Source organism: Macaca fascicularis, chromosome 4 (assembly GCF_037993035.2).
Source record: "Macaca fascicularis isolate 582-1 chromosome 4, T2T-MFA8v1.1".
In the NCBI taxonomy this organism is placed as follows: domain Eukaryota; kingdom Metazoa; phylum Chordata; class Mammalia; order Primates; family Cercopithecidae; genus Macaca; species Macaca fascicularis.
The window spans coordinates 138,516,984-138,536,578 of record NC_088378.1 but is presented as its reverse complement, the minus strand read 5'-3'; the positions used below and the strand labels follow the sequence as shown (position 1 = coordinate 138,536,578).

The following is a 19,595-nucleotide window of genomic DNA, read 5'->3' as shown; positions in this document are numbered from 1 at the left end:
GTTTCCATTCTGCTTTGTCAGTAACCACCACTCCCCCTGGTGAGAACATACACACTAGAACCCAGGAACGAACATGCCCAAGACACCACACATCAATCAACCCACCAGTTCCTGCCCGCACACTCTGCCCAGGGCAATGAGATACTGCACACCCTTAAACCCACCGGCTCCTGCCCACACACCCAGCCAGGGCAATGCAGACACCAGGCACCTCCCCGCCCGTCCCACCTGCCATTGCCCAGCCTCCATCCACAGAGCCCAGGGACTGCCTCCCGAGGTCTCAGGGGTCCACCTCACTCACCCGCTTTCCAAGTGGCCCTGGGGGTCCATTCTCCCCAGTGGGACCAGGGGATCCCTAGGGAGAGAGGAATTGGGGTAGCTGAGTGTTTATCCTCCAGCCAAGGGACTCCTCAGCCCCTCAGGAGTGGGGCACAGAAGAGGGGTAAAGGGGATGAGGCTTGGGCTCAGGGGGGTTGTGGGGTCACCAGTCACTCACAGGCTGTCCTGGCTCACCATCCTCGCCTCGGTCACCCTTAGCACCATCCTGGCCCTGCAGAGGTGAAGCAAGGTCAGAGATGGGCCCCCAACCTGGCTGGCATCACCCCCAAAACGGTCAATCCTCCATCCCCTTGCCTGCCCTGCCATAACCCCAGCTTCCCAATACCCAAGCCCAGCGGCCACACAGAGGCCCCCCCATAGAAGCCCCACCCTTTTTGCCCCTTCCCCTCTCTGAGTAAGACTCACCCGAGGGCCACCTTCTCCAGGGGGGCCAGGGTCACCAGGAAAACCAACGGGACCCTGATCCAGAGGGAGAATAAGAGTCAGGGTCACAGCTCCCTGAGCCCACCCAGCACAGATGCCCACAGGCACATGCCACTGCCCTCTAGAGGCAGTGTCCACCCGTACCCCCAGGAAGAGGCCTCTGCACCCCTCTCCCCACCGCGTGCACTGCGTGTTGTTTAATGCCTCAGGGTATTAACTGCAGGGCATCTCTCACTTTCTCTCTGGATCCTAGACCCCATGCATCCCTCCAGATGCCCCGTTTCCAGAGCATCCCCCCGAATCCTGGGCTCCCCACACTCCAAGATCCTCCCTCACACACACCCATATTCCCAGGTCTGTCGTTCACAGGGCCTGACAGGACTCCATCCCCACCGCCCCAAACTCACAGGGTTCCCTTTGGGGCCGTCATCGCCTGTGGGGCCTTTAGGCCCTGGTGGTCCTGGCTCTCCAGGCTGCCCCGACTCTCCTTTTTCTCCACGTTCCCCGCGTGGACCCTGCAGAACAAGCGGAGGACACAGATGGCCCAGGGGGTCTTGAAGGTCAGGGCTGCAGCCTCTGCTTCCGAGACACCTTCAGCCATCCCCTACTCCCCTCAGTGACAATGGGACACACACAGAAAGTCAAGCCTATAAGGGGAATCCCCTGGTCCCCTTCCCTTTGAGGAAGGGGAAGAAGGGCTCACTCAGACCAGGGATCAGGCCTCACAGAGGATGGCAGGGAGCAGAGACTCTTGCTGCAGAGGAGTTCCAGCTCAAGGAGGTCACAGGAAAACTAGAGGCAGGGTTGAGGCGGGTGAGGGGGATTGGGGAGTAGGGCCTTGGAGCTGTCACTCACCTTGACACCTGGCTCGCCCTGGATCCCTGGAGATCCTGACTCTCCTGGTTCCCCCTGCAAAGAGATTAGAGTCAAAAACCTCCTCTCCTTCCCTGGCCAAACAATTCTGATATTCCCCACATCTCATTCTCTTTTGTCTCCCCAACCAAAATTGGCAGAAATCCAACTCTCATCCCCGACTTCCATGACTGCTCCGTTCACCCCCTTCCCAGTTACCTTCTCTCCAGGGGGACCCAGGTTCCCAACACCTCCCGGGGGGCCTTGTGGGCCCTGGAAGAGGAACAGAAATAGGTGTCATTGCTTAGGAAGGAGGTGCCATTTCAGGGGCAAAGTCCCAGATGAGCAGCCCAAGGTCACAGCAGTGAGGCAGTGGAGGCCTCCCAGGAGTAAGGGCTTCTCTTGGCCCCTGAGATGATACTAGAGTTTATGGTCTGGGAAAGGGAGGCAGAGGACCAGACACATTGATCTGAAGGGACAGGGGCTGAGATGACTCACATCAGCGCCATTGGGTCCAGCTGGACCTCGAGGTCCTGGGGGGCCAGGTGGTCCCTGGGGGGAAAGAGACACACCACAGATGGGGAAGGGAAGTGAGACGGCTGAGCATAAGTGGTGGAGAGAGGAGGACGAGCAGCCAGGCCAGGGAGTCGGCAGTGGGGTGTGGGGTGAGGGCTGGCCAGGGAGAGGGGTGACTAGTATGGGGGCTAGGGTCAGTAGGGGTCACACTCACCATAGGACCCACATCTCCTGTTTCTCCCTTCTCCCCAGAGGGGCCCGGCAAACCCTGTGCAGGTATACAAAACATGGGCCCAGGTGACCACCCCACTCAAAGCACAACCCTAGGCAGATAGGCCCCACAGTCCCCTCCCCTCAGACCCCACATGCCCACCAGTCCTCATCAGCAGGCTGCTGGCAGGGTCTGGGGCAAACATCACCCCATCCTGACCCCACCTCTCAGCCCCTGTCCCTATCCCCCAACACACCTGTAGGCCAATGGGTCCTGGGGGCCCATTGAATCCTCTTGTTCCTTCATCGCCTTTGGCTCCAAAGTGTCCCTGGGGTCCCCGAGCTCCAGGCTCCCCATCTGCTCCCTGCAGGTGGAGGGAAAGCAGAGACAAGGACACAGGGATAGGTCATGGGTCAGGTGTTCTCTATCCACAAATACCACACAAAGCTGGGTGCCATGCCCAGAGCCCCTGCTCCCACTCCCAGCCCCAAGGGCAGAGGGGGAGCTGAGGGAGGACCAGAGGCTGCTGGGCCTTTGGTGGGGGTGGAGGGGTCACTCACCGCTGCTCCAGGCTGCCCCACAGGACCAATGGGTCCAGGGGGTCCAGGAGGGCCCTGGGTGAGAGAAGAGAGTCAGAGACACCAAAACAGGGAGAGAGATCAGGTGGGAATGAGGTTAAAGGCCAGGAGATCAGAAGTCAAGGTCATGGACACTTACATGTTCACCCTTGTTCCCTTTGGTGCCCTTCTGTCCAGGGTCCCCCACCTCACCCTGGGAGGAGAAGACAGACAAGATATTAGAGAAAGGTGATAGGTAGAGTGGGAAGGATGACATGACAGGGGCCAGGGGTCATGCCCAGGTCAGCCATCTCATCTGGAGAAAAGATTGTAGGGGTCTGTGGGGTCCCTCACCTTGTCTCCATCCTCTCCAGCCACACCTGGAGGCCCAGCAGGACCAGGAAGCCCCACAGGACCCTGCACCCCGTCTCGGCCAGTCGGGCCAGTGGGGCCCTTCTCACCCTGTGGGACAGGACGAAGGAGTCATAGCCTGGAGGTGACCCTCACCCTTAAACACCCCACAGGAAACTTGTCATAGCCCATCAACCCTAGGCTCCCAGACCCCTCCCCAGAGTCCCTCCCCAGGACCCCCACACTCACCGGGACGCCTTTCTCTCCTGCGGCTCCAGGGGGACCCTGAGGGCCTGGGCGTCCTGGCGGACCAATGGGTCCCCCTGATCCTGCTGCACCTCGTTCCCCAGGGGAGCCCTGAGAGAACAGATGAGTCAGACCCCCAGGAAGGAGACCCCAGTTTGCCCATACCAGAGAACCTCAGACCAAAATTCCCAGAAGATCCCAAAATCAGACGCATTCTGGCTGTCCCTGGACAGCCTCTGCCCAGCCGCACAGCCCCACAGCCCCTGGTGGTATTGGAATGCCACTCCTACCCTTCCTCACCCACCCCTTTCCTGGGTCCTTTCTACCACCTCCCCCCTGGAACCCCAGACTCACTGCAGGGCCAGGGGGGCCAGACGGACCTTCATTCCCCTTCAGACCAGGTCCACCCTAGGAACCAAACATTTGGGGACGATGAGACTTCATGGAAAGAGAAGGGTAAGGGCTGGGGAGGGAAGACAGGTTCCAAAAGATGCAAGTGGGGAGTGACATGGAGGGGGTCCGGGTCAGGGAGGGGACTCAGGACGCTTGGTGCTTGTGACAGGCAGGGGTCTGGGAGTCACACTCACAGCAGTGCCTGGGAGGCCTCTCTCTCCTGGGAATCCTCTCAGACCAGCAGGACCATCCTTCCCTGGGGCCCCAGGGGGACCAGGGTCACCCTAAAAGGAAAAGAGTGGTGATGAGCCACAGCCATGCTCCCATATTAAACAGAGAGCTCTCGAGCCCCCCTCAAATCGCCAATTCCCTGTTCCTTTCAGCACCTCAATCCCCAGTTCCCCAACCTCCCCTCTGCCTGGCCCCTCACTGACCTTTGTTCCTTCTTTTCCAGCTGTCCCAGGTAGTCCCTGCTCTCCAGGGGGCCCTGGGGGGCCTGGGTGGCCTCTCTCCCCCATAGGGCCGGTTTCTCCTGCTGCTCCCTAGACAAAGGCAGAGAGAGTTCCCGGTCTCAGGCCCTTCATCCCACTGTCTGCCAAAAGAGCCCAACCTGGCCACCCTAAAACACTCCTCCAGAACCCCTTTATCCCTGCCCCAAAGCCCCCGGGAAATTCCCCGGCATTCCTGGGCCACTGCTGGGTTTTTTCCTGCCCCGTGTGGAGTAACTACACCACCTTGTGTCTCTGTCGGGGAACTGCCTCTCCTGGGGGACAAGACGATGAGAATGTACCCCAAAACAGACTGAAGCTCAGGACCCCTGCCTGAAATCCCAGCCCCCACCATTGACCCCAGCCCCAGGAGTCTGGGTCAGGCGGACCAGGGGCAGGGATGTGTGACCGAGAGAAGAGGGGCAGACAGACTAATGCTAGGGTCTGGGGTCCATTCTCTCCTAGGGACAAACGTACCTGAGGTCCCACCACTCCTGGAGGACCAGAGGGGCCGGTCTTCCCTTGGAAACCCTAGGCGAGGAAGAGAGGAGAATGCAGTGAAAGCAGGTGTGGGTGCTGTGGGCCAGATTCCCAGGAGGAGGGATCCCAGGCAGGATCACACCAAGCCCTGGGCCCTGGGTCTGAGCAGCACCAGGGCAGGCTCCACTCTGCCAAGAGAACGTCCCTGTGGACTTTCCAGACAGCTCTGGGGTTAAAGGGTCTGAGGGAGCCCCCCAAGAATGGGTAGCCAGGAGCATCACTCACCACTTCTCCTCTCTGGCCTGGGTGTCCCGGCAGCCCGTCCTTCCCAGGAGGGCCCTGGAAGGGGTTCAGGTGTCAGGTGAACTCTCGGTTGGAAAGGGGGCAGGGAAGAAGGACTCAGAGAAGCGAGGTGGGTCAGAGCTCAGGGTTAACATACCGGGGGTCCTTTGGGTCCAGGAAACCCATTGGGACCCTGAGGTCCAGGGAGGCCCTAGAGACAGAGGTGGTGGAAGTCAGGAGAATAGGGGCAGGGGCTGAGTGGTGGAACTCAGCTTCCTCCCTGGGGTGAGGAGGGAGCTGGCTCACCCAGGCTTCCTGGGGAGTTCAGGGGAAGGGGACTCTCGATCCACACTCACCCTCTCTCCAGGGGGCCCATGGGGGCCATCACCACCAGATGTTCCCTGTGGGGGGGGAAACAGAGTCAGGGAGTGGGAAGAGCTGCTTTCCAGCTGTCCCTGAGGTCAGGGTGTTGACAGAGAGCTGGGGCTGAGTGGGCAGGGGGCAGATGGAGCCCTGTAGAGACCACTCACCTTAGCTCCAGACTTCCCAGTGGCACCTCGTGGTCCCCGCTGACCCCGTGGACCCTACAGAGGGGAGAGGAGTTGTCAGAAAAACCCAAATGCCTCCCTCTGGACCTTGAGCCACCTGTTTCTCTCCCCTGCACTCACCGTGGGGCCCCGTTCTCCCCGAGGCCCTGATTTCCCCGACAGGCCCTGATGGGAATGAAGCAGAGAGAACATTACCCAGCGTGAGACTCCCCACAGACCCCCCTACACCTCTCCAGCCCTTCCCTTCTCATCCGCTCTCATCCCCCAGCTTACCCGAGCTCCCTTCTCTCCACTGGCACCAGGAAAGCCAGGAAATCCTAGGGACCCCTGGTGAGAATAGAGAAGGGGGGAAATTGAGAAGTGATGAAAGGTAGGGTTCAGGAAGGGGCAAAGGGGGTCAGGAGAGGCCACAAAGGCAGTGGCGAGGGAGACCTGAGCTCTGCCAAGAACTAAGTGGCCTTGGACAAACCGCTGCTGCTCTCTGGGCCTCTTTCGTCATCTATAAAATGGGGGTCAGCTAAATTCCCTCTGGGGTCCCCCGCTGCCCTGCATCTGTGCTTCCTGGAATCAGGGATCAGGGAAGGGAGAGGAAGAGGGGCACGTATGGGGCACGGCATCACCTTGGGTCCCTGACGTCCAGGATAGCCAGGCAGACCAGGAACACCCAGCTTGCCCTGTGGAGGGACAGGGAGCAGTTAGGAGTGAGAGGAGATCCAGATGCTGCTCCACCCCTGGAGACCTCAACCCTCACATATAATGGCCAGCCCCCACCCAGCAACGCACCCCACACAGCCCAGCCTCTAGCCCGCCATTGCCTGCCCCACAGCTGCCTGACTTGTAGTCTCTCCTTCTCACAAGTGGATTTTCCCCAATTCTAGTGCTGGAATTCCACCTCCCCTGCGCCTGCAGAGGTATCAGGTCCTTCAGGGTCACTGTGATCTAGCTGCTTCCCACCTGTCAACCTCAGCTCCATCTACCCCACAAGGGAGGTGGGATCTACTCCAGCACCCACTCCTGCTCCACCAAGACCAGTCCCCCTGCAGGCCCTTTGCCCACCACACCCTGACTCCTGTGCACGCCCCCTTCCCCAGAGGCTCCAGGGTTCATCCTGCCCAGGCAGCTGCAGAGCAGGGCTTAGGAGCAGAGACTCTAAAGCCAGACTGACTGGGCATAACCCCTGGCTCTGCCCTTCACTGGCCATGTAATTAACAAGCATCCCTGTGCCTCCGTAAAAACCTCAGCAAAACAGTGCTGTCACATGCCTACCTCATAGTATAGACAGGACGCATCAGCACAGCACCTGGCACAGGGCAAGCGCTGGGGAGAGTCAGCTCAGGAGACCACAGACCTCACTGCTATTAGACTCTCTCATCTCAGAACTCCTGCTGCTTGGAGTCCGAACGCATGTTCACTCTGCCTTGAAGCAACAGCTACTCTCTAAGCCTCGTCTCCATCCAACTCTTCATGACAGGGACTTTTCCCTGACTTCTTATATATCCCCTCTGCCCATCAGCAGCTGGGAGATGCCATTTACACAGAGGGAAGTATAACTAATGCATGGCCATCTTCAACTGACTGGCTGACTTCAGCTGCGGGCACCCCCCATGCCCATCCTGACCCCAGTGCCCACACCTCCAGAGGACCCAGGCACAAAACCCTCATCCCATCACCTTCTCGCCCATAAGCCCCGGGGGCCCAGGGTCTCCAGTCGGTCCACTGCGTCCCTTTGGCCCCTCAGGACCATCCTCTCCCCTGGAACCAGGGACTCCAACCTCGCCCTGTGTGAGAGGGAAGGACAGGTGAGTGTCGGGGACTGGAGGTAGGGTCTGGGCCCAGAGGAGAAACGGGCACCAGTGAGGCTGAGGAGGGCTGGAGGGGTCCCAGGAGCCACTGCAGGACAGGGAGCCGGCAGGCAGGGATAGTGTAGTGATGGGAGGGCAGGCACGACACAGACCATGGGGTTATCATCCTGTAGGGGTCAGGCTCCCAAGAGAACACAGCACTGGAACTGCGGAGTCTGGAGACTCAGGAGAATAAACTGTTGCTTGGGGTCTCCAGAGTGGAGGCTCAGTAGGACACGGAATTGGGGCCAGTGTGGAATCTCTACTCACCCTGTCACCTTTCACGCCTATGTCACCTTTGAACCCTGGAAAGCCATCCTCGCCCTAAGAAAGATAGAGGTGAGAGGACACCACAGATGACAGAGGGCTGGGGTTCTAATGGGGATTCCGAGAACATAGGTGGAAGCAGGGGCTCAGGAGCTGGAGGGCAGTGCGGGGCAGGCTGGAGGGAAGACAGTGAAGAGAGGAGATGGCAGGACTGACATGCTGGGAAGCTGGGGGCATGGTGCTCACCTTCTCACCCTTATGACCCTTCAGACCCCGAATTCCGTCCACACCCTAGAATTAGACAGGGGATAGAAATAGAGTGATCAGGAGATGGAGGTGGGTTGGAAGGACCAAGCTCCTAAGATCCCATATGGCTCCCCTGACCACAGCCCTTTGTCTCCCAGCCTGGTGGTCAGTTACCTTGACCCCTCGAGGTCCTGGGTATCCTAGAGGACCCTGAGGTCCAGAGGGACCCTGGAAGAAAAAAGAGAGGCGTTTATAAAGGGGCCTCAGAGTGTCACTGTGGGGACCTCCAGGGGTGGGAGAAATGGAAGTAACAACATTGCTGTCTGGGTAGCGTTACAGGGCACAGGAATTGAGAATGTGGCAGAGCCGTATGAATAATGAGAGAAGGAAATCCCGAGGACTTTGAGGCTCTAGAGTCTGGGTAGAGATTCCCTCAGGGGTTAAAGACATGGAAAATCTCACCTGGTTTCCTTTGGTTCCAGGGGGACCTTCCTTCCCCGGGTGACCCTGGGAGTAAGGGATAGAAAATGTGACCAGTGGCCCCTGTCACCCTCTCTGTACCCCTCCCTACACTTCTTCCAACACAAATTTCCTGTGACCTAGTGAAGCCAACTGTCCATGGACAAGCACCACCAGTGACCTTTCAGTGCAAGGGTCACTGAAGGAGCTTTGAGGTCATGCACTGGGGCGGAAGGCCAAGGGAACTGGATTCGGAAGTGGGGGCCCACTCACCGGGGGTCCGTCTGAGCCAGGCATGCCAGGGAGCCCTGGCTTCCCTTGAGGACCCTACAGGAAGACAAAGAGGCTCAGGGTCACTAGGAGGGTCATGTCTGGACACAGACAAAATCCCAGCAGACATTTAGGGTTCTCTCTACATTCCCACTCTAAACCCCTGTCCTCCAAATCACTTAGTCACTTACCTTCTCTCCATGAGGGCCGATGGCACCCTGGGGCCCAGGGAGACCCTACATACAGGGAAAGAGAAGTCACAGGGGCCTCCCAGGGTGTCTTCCAGCCAGCCTCCCCATTCAGAGCATGAGCGACAAGGGCCTGAGACCCTTAATTTCCTGTATTCTTCCAGCATCTGACCCATTGTGGAAGCCCAAGGGAAGCCATGAAAATTGGGGAAGGGAGTAGGGGCACCACTCACCTGGGTCCCAGGGGTGCCCTGTTGTCCAGGAGGTCCTGGCTCTCCCTGGGGTCCCTAGAAACAGATGACCAGGCACAGGTCAGAAGGAGATGGGGACAGAACAAATTTAGAGCATGGAGCTGAGTCCCAGCAGCAACAGCCAAGAGGGCAAGAGCAGGAAGCAGACAGGGGTCAAAATAGTGGCCAACAGGATGCTGGCAGGGACCTCAGGGGATAAGAATGGGGGCGGGATCTGCCATCCATCACTCACCAAGCTCCCTTTGGGGCCCTGGGGACCATCCATGCCTCGGACGCCCTGAAACACAAGACGGGTGTGAGCAGCCTGAAGGTGGCCCAGAGGGACCTGTGGTTTTCAGAGGCCCAGCCATTCCCAAGGTTGGGACAGTCAGACCTCCAATCCATCCCGAACCCAAGCAAACACAGCTGGCCCAGGCCTGCAGGGTGTGGGACTGTGGATCTGTGGGCTTGTGGGCATTCGTTTTGTTTTTCTCAAGGATTTATTTCCTATGCCCAAGGGCCCTCGGGGCACCACACCACATGGCCCTCCCTGTGCCTGGGGAGTGAAGGCTGAGGCAGGGCAGGGTGGGGCCAGAGCCGGGGGAGCTCACGGGGAATGGGAAGCATGCCGAGAGAGGAGAGGGAGCAGGAAGGCAGCTAGAAAGGTGGAGAGTTGGAGAGGTCAAGGGGTCACCTCAGGGTCAGAAGTCAGGGAGTCACTTACAGGAGGTCCAGGAATACCAGGTGGGCCTTTGGGGCCAAGGAGACCTCGAGGTCCCTGCATTCAGGGTGAGGGGAGGAGACAGCATGAATGGATAAAACTGTGTCCCTTTAGTGCCCATGTCCCCCTCCTGGCTTCCCCAGAGCCCCCTCCCCCAGCACCAGCCCTTGGACACTCACCGACTCTCCAGGCAGCCCTCGAGGCCCGATCTCCCCATCATCTCCCTGGAGGAGGAGGACATGGTGAAGCTGCCGTGCCTTCCAGACCTCCCCTGCACCCAGCCCCTACATTTGCCACTACACGTACCCTCTCTCCATCCTCACCAGGGGGACCAGGAAGGCCCTGGGCACCAGTATCACCCTGCAAAATAGGAGAACTCATAAGAGGGGCCTCAGAGCCCCCAACACAGGCAGACACTGAACCTCTGCACTTAGCCGACCCATTACGTTCACCGAGCTCCTGCCAAGCCTCCAACCTCCCTTCCCTACCTATCCTCACTCCCACAAAAGATTTATCCCCAATTACAACACACACCCACTAATGTACTCACCCTATGGCCCTTTTCTCCAGGGAGCCCTGGGAGTCCATCAAAACCTCGGTCACCCTAGGAGGAGGAGGGGCAGCCAGAGTGAGGACACAGCCCTGTCCAACCCCACCCCTTCCTACTGCACCTGAGTTGGGGCACTGATCCTGGGGGAGCCTGGGGAACTAGGCCATCCCCAAGAAACAACTGAGCCCAGGGTGGGCTGAAGGCTACAGGCTTCAGGGAGGGGCCCAAGCCTGTTACCTTCACTCCAGGTTCTCCAGGCATCCCCCGGGCTCCATCAGCACCTGCCCGGCCCTGGGAGAACAAGGGAAGTGTCAGAGCAAGCAGGGGCGCAGTCCCCCACACTGCAGGCCCTGTCTCCCCGCAACACCCATCCACCCCTGGGGCACTCACCCTTCTCCCAGCTTTGCCAGGAGGGCCTGTGAGTCCCTGAGGTCCTCTGGGGCCCTGGTAAGAGGAGAGATGGGGTGGGGTTAGGAGGCATGGGAGGGGAGTGAGGGAGACTGAGCTGGGGAACAGATACTAGGGTGCAGTGGAGGAGGGTGGTCACCTGAGGTCCTAAGTCTCCAGACTCTCCTTTCAGGCCAGGGCTCCCAGGTTGGCCCTGGGAGAGAGAAGAGAGGACGGTCGTAATGAAGGACACACCCAAAAGTGGCCTCTGAGTGTTCCCCAAAAGAAGCCCTTCTCCAGAACTATCCACACCACACACACAAATAAAGCATCCTCCACCCAAGCACCCTGCTCACTCACCAAGGGTCCAGGGCGTCCTGTGTATCCCATGGGGCCAGGAGGTCCACGGAGCGCCAGCTAGGGAAGCAGGGTGACAGCAGAGCTGAGGGAGAGGCAGTGGGAACCCCCAGCCGCAGCAGCCTCCAAATTCATCCTTCCTCTCCTGATCCTCATCCACTACCCAGGATTCTCCCCAACCTCCCTGTTAACCTCAAACCAACCCAGGCCTCCCCTGCCCCACATTCACTCCAACCAAACCTTCCAGTGCCCTCCAGAGCCTTCCCTTTCCAGGGAAGCAGCCCCACTCACCCTCGCCTGCTGCAGGATCGCCTGGGCCTGAGCCTCCTGGGCCGCCACCACAGGGCCCTTGTCACCCCCACCACTGCCAAATCGGAACTGAGGGCAAGGAGAGAAGATCCAGATTCTCTTCCAAGAAAGCCATGGGACCCTCCCAGGCAGAGGTTCCCTCCAGCGTTTCTGCCACTTGCCCCAGGTTCTGCCCATCCAGCATTTCCCATGGCTTCCAGATAACCACTTAGAGGATTCCAGAAACTCAGCTCCTGCCCTCCTCCTCCACTGTCCAGCCTCTGCCTCCAGAAAGACTCTCTTTTGGTTCTAGAGTCCCTGAAATATAGGCTGTTCTGCCCAGTCCTAGAAGACTGGTGTTTTGTTCTAGGTCATCTAATGAGGACCCATCTCCCCAACCCCAAAGACAAATCCCTTTGGAGTGATGATCTTTTGAGACTCCTCCATAGCTTTTCTGCCCATCTGGTTCTTGGTAACACGACACAATTCCTTGTCTTTCCCATCAGCAGGTTCCAAAACCCAAGAGACAACTCACTGGGAGCATGAGAGATGTGCCAGGAGGACCAGGAGCCCCATCTGATCCAGGGAGCCCTGCTCGGCCAGGAGGGCCCTGGAGTGGGAAGAGAATGCAAAATATGGGGTGACAGATAAGGGAACATCAAGATCTTAGCACGATTTTGAAACATCCTCTTCAACAGAATAAGTGTAGACTCCTCTAGCTCTTTCCTGAGTCTCCCACCCCCATGGGGAAAACTGAGGGTGAGAAACCAGATTAGTACCCTCCCCAACCAGAGTTTGCCCTCCTTTCTGGTTGCTGGGAAGCAAACCATCCCCTCATTCATTAACAAGCCACCTAACAAGAAATTACTGGGCATGGCAGCCCCCACTTGGATACCACTAGCTCCCCCAAAGCTCCCCCCTCACATAGAGGACACCCCCTTACCCGCTCTCCAGGGTCTCCAACTGGGCCTGGGTTCCCCTGGATGCCAGGGGGACCAATCAATCCCTGAAGAACAAAACAGTAGGGGTCAGGTGTGGGCATTCAGACAGGTGTGGGCACTCAGCCTGTGGCTAAGGAGTGGTCTGTGCAGAAGAGATCTGGGAATCTGGGAAGCGTTGATTGGAGAGATGCTCCAGAGTTCTGAGGAGGAGGCCTGGGCATATGTGGGGACGGCTCAGATGAGCACATAGCAGGGCTTTCTGAGAAAAGCATGGTCACCAGGTCACTGCTAGACTCACCGCAGGGCCTTCTGGGCCAGGAGGCCCCTCCACAAGCATACCCTGTGGAGCCAAAAGTTAAAAGTCAGAGGTGACAGGACCAGCACACCAAACCCCACTTGCTTCTCCTCTTTCCACCACCTCAGCCCTGTGACCAGCATAACTTACAGGTTCCAACACCGCAGGCTCTCCCTTCTCTCCCTTCAGCCCTCGGGGTCCATGGGCAGCCTGAGGGAGACACACATGTAACCCCCAGTGGGGCCTGTGAGCAGCCAGGACACCAGGCCTGCCCCCATCTCAACTCCAACCTTGATTCTTAGATCCTCTCAAGACCACTTCAGCCCTACCCGAAAGCCCCACAGCCCTCCCCTAAAACTCCCTCTTCATACACCTTTCAAGCCTGCCAAGGAGACCTCAGGGTTCCCTGCCCCCCAAACAGTTCCCAGCCCCACCTCAGCAAACACAACCTCTCCATCTGCCTGACAGCCTCTTTCAGGAAGGTCCCCAGACCTTTCTAGTGTTTTTGTTGTTGTTGTTGTTGTTGTTGTTGTTGTTGTTTGGTTTTTTGGGTTTTTTTCTTTTTTTTTGAGAAGTCTCGCTGTGTCACCCAGGCTGAAGTACAGTGGCGCGATCTCAGCTCACTATAACCTCCGCCTTCCAGGTTCAAGAGATTCTCCTGCCTCAGCCTCCCAAGTAGCTGGGATTACACTGGGATTACAGATGTGCACCACCATGCCCGGCTAATTTTTGTATTTTTATTAGATATGGGGTTTCACCATGTTGGCCAGGCTGGTCTCAAACTCCTGACCTCAGGTGATCCACCTGCCTTGGCCTCCTAAAGTGCTGGAATTACAGGCATGAGCCACCACACCCGGCCCCTTCCAGGGATTTTAAACCACCCACCTTCCCAAACCCTCTTCTAGAGGACCCTATACTATCCCCCAAAATCCCTCTGACCCCAGGAATCCCTAGAACCTTAAGAAACCTTCCACACATTTACCCCGATACATCATAAAAGAATCTCTCTAAGATTGTGGGTAGATTTTTATTTGGGGTAAGAGGAGGGCATGGACCCATATGAGAACCTGATAAAAGCTAGGCTGGGTGAGGTGGCTCACGCCCATAATCCCAGCATTTTGGGAGGTGGAGGCAGGCAGATCACCTGAGGTCAGGAGTTTGAGACCAGCCTGACCAACATGGTGAAACCCCATCTCTAATAAAAATACAGAATTAGCCAGGCGTGGTGGCACATGGCTGTAATCCCAGCTACTTGGGAGGCTGAGGCAGGAGAATCGCTTGAATCCATGAGGTGGAGGTTGAAGTGAGCCGAGATCGTGCCATTGTACTCCAGCCTAGGCAACAAGAGCAAAACTCCATCTCAAAAAAAAAAAGAATCTGATGAAAGCTCTGAGTCTTTCTCCAGAAATGAAAAAGTATATGCTATTATGCACAGAATTTTATTTAGGATGTCAAAGGGTTCACAAGTTTAAATATGCCCCAAAGGTTAAGCATCCATACTCCAAGTAAATTTGGAGGCTGGGCACGGTGACGCACGCCTGTAATCCTAGAACTTTGGGAGGCGGAAACAGGCAGATCATTTAAGGTCAGTAGTTTGAGACCAGCCTGGCCACCATGTGAAACCCCGTCTCTACTAAAAATACAAAAAATAGCCGGGCGTGGTGGCACATGTCTGTAATCCCAGCTACTCAGGAGGCTGAGGCAGGAGGATTGCTTGAACCCAGGAAGCAGAGGTTGCAGTGAGCCAAGATTCTGCCACTGCACTCCAACCTGGGTGACAGAGTGAGACACTGCCTCAAAAAAAAAAAAAAAAATTGGAGAGCAGTCCCCACTGAATGCATTGCCCTTCCTCTGGCCCTCAAGTACATTCCAAGCCCACCAGTTCCCTCCCTTGCACACCTCCACTCAGATAACTGTTCCCAACTCTAGGGCCAGAAACAAAAGAACAGGGAGAATGGGAGACATTCACCACCACCCCAACTCCCCCCAACAAAGATCTTCAGAATGTCCCTCTCCACCTTCATTCTGACCAAACAGCAATGATCAGTTTCAAAACTCTCTGAAATCCCATGTCAACCCCAAATACCCAGAGAGCAGCATAAAAGAAAGTCAGCAGAAGCTCAAGGGAGGCAAGAGAGGGGAGGTATGGGACGCAGCAGCACAGCAGAGGAGGCAGCCAGAACTGCAAGGCAGGCAGAAGATGGAGCAGAGTAGACAGGAAGCAGTCCCACTGACAGGGAATACTGGAAGATATGAGAACAACTAAGGGACACAGAACAAAATGACAAACATGTGGAAGCAAGAATGATGCCAGAGCCAAGGAAAATTAAACATGGCCAACATGGCTAGAAAACAAACTGGACAAACAGGAAGTGGCTGAACAGACAGGAAGCAGCCAAAGAAAGAGGATCCAGGAAGTGAACCTTCAACAACAACATGGCTACCATGACCCAGAGAGAAAAGAAGGGCACAAAACAGGTAGAATGTGACTCCTGCAAAGGGAATCATGACAGTGAAGAGTAATTCTTCCAGAAAACACAAACATCAAGGCTAGGACACACAGGAAGTAGCCATGAGAAATATTGAGGCCCACAATGGAAACTTTATGATTTAGATGACCTGAGACATACAGGAAGTGGCTTATTGTCAAAGGAAATTGTCACAAGATAGCATGAAAAACTAGAGCCAGAACAGAAATAATAAATCCCTTGCAGTCCAACCTGACACAGTTACCAAGATGGATGCCACAGCTGGAGAAGGCAGGAAGGGACAGATAATAAGTGGCCTGTAGGTTAACAAAAAGGTGACATAGGAAGTTAGATCGTTCGGTAGAAACATGAACAAAAAAATTGTTTCACCAAGAAGAAATGATAGAGAAACTCTGAAAATGGACACAAGGTAGTAGTTTATTGACCAAAAGCTTTATGAAATCCAGTTTCAGTTAGACAGGAAGTGATCAAGAAAGACAGGAAGTAGCTATATAATTTTTATTTAAATTCCCAATTGCCCTGAGCAGAAGTATCCACAAGAGTCACAAGGTAAGACATTTGGCAAGGGAAGGCAGGTAGTAATCTTTTCAAGCAACATATATATCATATGTGAACAGAAAATGACAAGTCACAGATGGGAAGTTGCTCACAGCCAACAGCCAAGGATCAAAACCAACAAGAAGCAATTCTTGTAGCTCCCACTGGTGGTCAAGAATGAAAGAGAAGCTCCTTTCACTTACGGCTCCTGAGTGGGCTGTCTCCGCAGAGAGGGCAGGGCCAAGCTCTGTCTCCTCACGATAATCATCCCCATAGCCATAGGTGTAATCGTAGGGCCCTTCAGGAGGGTCTGTGCCACCCTCCCCATATTCCTCTGCCTGGAACCTGTCGGCTGTGGGGGGGACCTGGAGATCTGTCTGCTCCTTCCCAGGGATGGGGAGGGAGAGGAGTAGATGGGGATGTTAGGGCTGAGAGGAGGCTTACCCTGGACCCCAGGGTGTGAAAACTTCTAGCCCAAAGGATTCTGAGGTTAATCAGAACTGGAGTTTTTCTCCCAAGAAGAGCCATGGGAGTGGTTGTATATAAATGGAAGGGCCATCAAAGGCCGAAAATGGGGAGAGATGTCCAGAAAGTGGGTCCAGTGGGACGAAGTGGTGGATAAAATGAAGGGTGGCCGGAGGGCTGGATGCAGAGTGGACAGTCCATGAACACAATGACAGACAAAGTAGTCCAGGAATGACCAGAGAGATAGGGAAGACAAACGGTGACAACATTGGACAGAAAGTGGCTCCTGGAAACAGAAATAGGACATAGAAAGTAAGACCATTAGACACCAACATGGAGACGAGGTCACTCTGGAATCAAAGAATCGTGGAAGAAGGCCTGGATACTGAAGGGAACTGGCTGGACTGAGAGAGACAAGCAGACCCACAGAACTATAGAGTGACCCAAAGACAGAGGCCATCAATGGAAATGAGGAAGAACCCTCCGGCCAGAGGAGGGGCTGGTCCATCAAGATGTCATGGGCCGAGGGGAGTGAGTCACAGGTGCCCATTTCCCCCAGCTAGGGTGAGGGTGGGGCATAAAGTTACCTCCTCAAGGGGTGGCAAGGGGCTTGACTCCAGGATTTCTTCCTCTTCACCTGGGGTGGGGTCCTGACCCCAAAGAGAGAAGGAGAAGAGTAGCACAGGGTGGGAAGGAAGGAGAAAGGTTAGCGGAAGGGTGGCAAAGCAGCACCCGTCCCCCAAGGGCAGGGTCTGTCTGTGCTGGGGGATGGGGGAAATCTCAGATCTTGCAGCCCCTTTGGAGGGGGATAGTTTGGGGAGAGTGAACCTCCAAGGTCATAGAGGTTTGGGGGCAGAGATCTGGATGCCCCGGCTCTACCTGCCGGTAACCGCTGCCTCTGGTCCTGGGGGGGGGCCAGGCAGTGGGGGAAGCTGCCCTCCAAGCTGGGCGTCGGGAAGGGGGAGGCTGGCCCTGTGCTGGGCCAAAGCCTGCAGTTGGAGAGGGCCTCCGGTCTGGTGAGGGGGACGCCTGCCGGGCCGCTGACCGCTTGGCAGGTGGGGTAGGCTTTCGGGGAGGGGTCCGACGCCCCCTAGGGGAAGGGGGAGGCCTGTGGTGGGGGCTCCCAGGGTGCTGCAGCAGAGAGACAGGGAGGGGGCAGGGAGTAAGTAAATCCCCATCATCTAAACACACTGTGCCTCTTCCCACAGCATGGGGGGGGAGGAAGGTGTTCTAGGAGATGATTGCTGGGGGTGCTGGGAGAAAGGGAAGAAATGAAGGGGTCCCTTGAGTTTACCTGATAATCAGGGGTTGTCCCCGTAGTCATCACATCGTAATACGGGGGCTCGTAGTCGTAGTAGAGAGACTCAGTGGGCTGGGATTGGGGGGTGGGCATAGACAGGAAGGGGATGAGGTAGTTGGAAGGTGTGGGGTGAAGGGCAGGAGAGGGAGATAAAAAGATGGTGTGGGTGTTGGGGAACAGAGAGTTGAAGATGAAAGGAGAGGTTGAGGGTCAGGAGGGAGGTGGGGGGAGGTGGAACAGAGAGAAGGAGTTCCACATGTGAGGCAGAAGCAGACATGATTAAGAGATTGACCCTCTGATCTTCAGTCCACTGACCCCAGAGCCTATCTGTATTCTAACTGTCCAGGCCCCACCTAACCCAAGCTCCCTTCCCTTCCCTTCCCCCACCACCTCCCCTTTTCCTGCCCCTCCAGGTAGGTGGGGGCCAGAGACCAGGCTCCCCACCCCCACAATTCTGCAGACCCACCCCTACTTTGACATTCCCTCCATCCCCACTTCTTCCCATTCCTCCTCCTTGGTCTCACCGTCCTAACTGCTTTCTCCTGGTTTCAGTCCCCTCTACACTCCTCTCCTACCTGCCTCCCCAGCTCTCACCACGCCCCCACTGTCTCCCAATCTCTTAATTCAAGGAAGGAAGGGAAAACCCAGGGACACAGTTCCAGGAAGACTGGTAGAGGAGACGCAGAGCAGGGAACACAGCTCCCAGCCACGAATTCTTCATAACAACTCTTTTTATTTTTAGATGAAAATAAAAAGGCTGATGAATGAGGACTAGGAAGAGGGGGTGATGAGAATAGGAAGATGAGGGTGGGGAGGACAACTAAGGAGGAGAGATGCCTGGGTGTCTTCCCTCTCTGGGGTGTGCTGCACTTGGGGGTTCTCCTGGCTCCCTCACCTGGCGCTGGGGTTCCTGATTTTGTGGCCTATGAAGTCTTGATGGTTGCTGCTCTGGAGATCTCTGGGCTCTGTGAGGCTGTTGGTTTTGGGGTCTTGCCCTCTGGCCCCCCTCGCATTCCAGCTCCTTCTGTTCACATGATTCATAGGCTGTTTGGACCCCTGGGACAATGGCCAACTCCTGGACATCACCCTGCAAAGACATGAGAAAGATGGAGCAGAGAGATTCAGAGAGAGAGGCAGAGGGTATCATCCAGGAGAAAGGGTAGGAGGCCAATCCTAGGCAAAACCCTATGACGGGAGAAGGTCACTGTCAGTCCTCCATATGCACAGCCCTTTTCAGTTCTCAAGGGATCTCATGGGACCTTCATAACAACCAGGAAAGTTGGCAGAACAAGGATCTTTCTTTCTACCCATTTTTCAGATACATTCCATTCAGAAAAGCCCAAAAAGGCAATGACTGCCCCAAGGTCACCTAGAATGGCAGAATCAGGACCAGATCCCAGGCCTTCCAGAATTATTTGCCTCCCCTCTGCCCTTTGTGGCAATGCATGAACCCTTTCACAGTGGCTTCCAGAGACAGGGCTCAGCCTTAGATGCCTTGGTCTTTCAATGGCAGTGATGATGAGAATTCTCTGGACCTCTAGAAATGGAGTGGGGAGAACCCATTTCTGAGTTCCAATGGCATTTACTTTTGCCCACACAAGGTGCTTAGCATACTCTCCACTGCACCGTAATTTAGGGGATGTTGTCTCATTTCCAGAGCCCACCTGGGAGCTCTTGGGGGTGATAGAGACTTTATATTCTTCTTCTTTATTCTCCTTGGCCAGCAGGTATTCAGAAAATGTTGACTGGCTTGGAGGGTGACTGGAGGGATGGATGAATGGATAGATGAGTGGATGGGTGGCTGGGGGCTTACACACATTAATGAATGGGAGCACTGATAAATAGTGAATGAATAAATGTATATATGGGAGAGTAGACTGGTGGGTAGATGAACAGGGGTTACAGAGTAGATGGAAGCAAATGGGTGAATAGGTAGATGGGTGAACTTATGTGGGTGAATGAATAGTCAGATGGGAAATAAGTGGGTGAGGAGATGGGTGCATGAGTGTATTGAAGGAGGGAGTGGTTAAGTTGGTGGAAGGATAATGGATAGATGGGTAGCTGAAGGAATGCATGCA

General features: G+C 55.9%; 1 protein-coding gene across 14 annotated transcripts in view; it reads right to left on the bottom strand.

Annotated features, from left to right (window-relative positions):
- Window positions 1–19,595, bottom strand: part of COL11A2 (collagen type XI alpha 2 chain) — a 30,533-nt gene that overhangs the window by 5,376 nt on the left and 5,562 nt on the right. For 5 of the 14 annotated variants that reach the window (XM_065544171.2, XM_065544170.2, XM_065544169.2 and 2 more), the window contains 51 exons: window positions 18,413–18,604; window positions 17,512–17,589; window positions 17,097–17,348; window positions 16,805–16,867; window positions 15,956–16,135; window positions 12,877–12,936; window positions 12,730–12,771; window positions 12,434–12,496; window positions 12,026–12,100; window positions 11,494–11,580; window positions 11,206–11,262; window positions 11,006–11,059; window positions 10,849–10,902; window positions 10,696–10,749; window positions 10,459–10,512; window positions 10,215–10,268; window positions 10,088–10,132; window positions 9,912–9,965; window positions 9,441–9,485; window positions 9,191–9,244; window positions 8,961–9,005; window positions 8,773–8,826; window positions 8,503–8,547; window positions 8,215–8,268; window positions 8,041–8,085; window positions 7,798–7,851; window positions 7,357–7,464; window positions 6,307–6,360; window positions 5,960–6,013; window positions 5,807–5,851; window positions 5,669–5,722; window positions 5,495–5,539; window positions 5,296–5,349; window positions 5,142–5,195; window positions 4,854–4,907; window positions 4,323–4,430; window positions 4,083–4,172; window positions 3,850–3,903; window positions 3,499–3,606; window positions 3,253–3,360; window positions 3,059–3,112; window positions 2,902–2,955; window positions 2,598–2,705; window positions 2,345–2,398; window positions 2,113–2,166; window positions 1,834–1,887; window positions 1,618–1,671; window positions 1,170–1,277; window positions 745–798; window positions 497–550; window positions 302–355 (listed from right to left, as the gene is read on the bottom strand). In XM_065544171.2, coding sequence (XP_065400243.1) covers window positions 302–355; window positions 497–550; window positions 745–798; window positions 1,170–1,277; window positions 1,618–1,671; window positions 1,834–1,887; window positions 2,113–2,166; window positions 2,345–2,398; window positions 2,598–2,705; window positions 2,902–2,955; window positions 3,059–3,112; window positions 3,253–3,360; window positions 3,499–3,606; window positions 3,850–3,903; window positions 4,083–4,172; window positions 4,323–4,430; window positions 4,854–4,907; window positions 5,142–5,195; window positions 5,296–5,349; window positions 5,495–5,539; window positions 5,669–5,722; window positions 5,807–5,851; window positions 5,960–6,013; window positions 6,307–6,360; window positions 7,357–7,464; window positions 7,798–7,851; window positions 8,041–8,085; window positions 8,215–8,268; window positions 8,503–8,547; window positions 8,773–8,826; window positions 8,961–9,005; window positions 9,191–9,244; window positions 9,441–9,485; window positions 9,912–9,965; window positions 10,088–10,132; window positions 10,215–10,268; window positions 10,459–10,512; window positions 10,696–10,749; window positions 10,849–10,902; window positions 11,006–11,059; window positions 11,206–11,262; window positions 11,494–11,580; window positions 12,026–12,100; window positions 12,434–12,496; window positions 12,730–12,771; window positions 12,877–12,936; window positions 15,956–16,135; window positions 16,805–16,867; window positions 17,097–17,348; window positions 17,512–17,589; window positions 18,413–18,604 — 3,606 coding nt within the window. The remainder of the gene's footprint in view (window positions 1–301; window positions 356–496; window positions 551–744; window positions 799–1,169; window positions 1,278–1,617; window positions 1,672–1,833; window positions 1,888–2,112; window positions 2,167–2,344; window positions 2,399–2,597; window positions 2,706–2,901; window positions 2,956–3,058; window positions 3,113–3,252; window positions 3,361–3,498; window positions 3,607–3,849; window positions 3,904–4,082; window positions 4,173–4,322; window positions 4,431–4,853; window positions 4,908–5,141; window positions 5,196–5,295; window positions 5,350–5,494; window positions 5,540–5,668; window positions 5,723–5,806; window positions 5,852–5,959; window positions 6,014–6,306; window positions 6,361–7,356; window positions 7,465–7,797; window positions 7,852–8,040; window positions 8,086–8,214; window positions 8,269–8,502; window positions 8,548–8,772; window positions 8,827–8,960; window positions 9,006–9,190; window positions 9,245–9,440; window positions 9,486–9,911; window positions 9,966–10,087; window positions 10,133–10,214; window positions 10,269–10,458; window positions 10,513–10,695; window positions 10,750–10,848; window positions 10,903–11,005; window positions 11,060–11,205; window positions 11,263–11,493; window positions 11,581–12,025; window positions 12,101–12,433; window positions 12,497–12,729; window positions 12,772–12,876; window positions 12,937–15,955; window positions 16,136–16,804; window positions 16,868–17,096; window positions 17,349–17,511; window positions 17,590–18,412; window positions 18,605–19,595) is intronic. The other 9 variants (XM_074038383.1, XM_065544173.2, XM_065544168.2 and 6 more) reach the window with 9 other exon arrangements.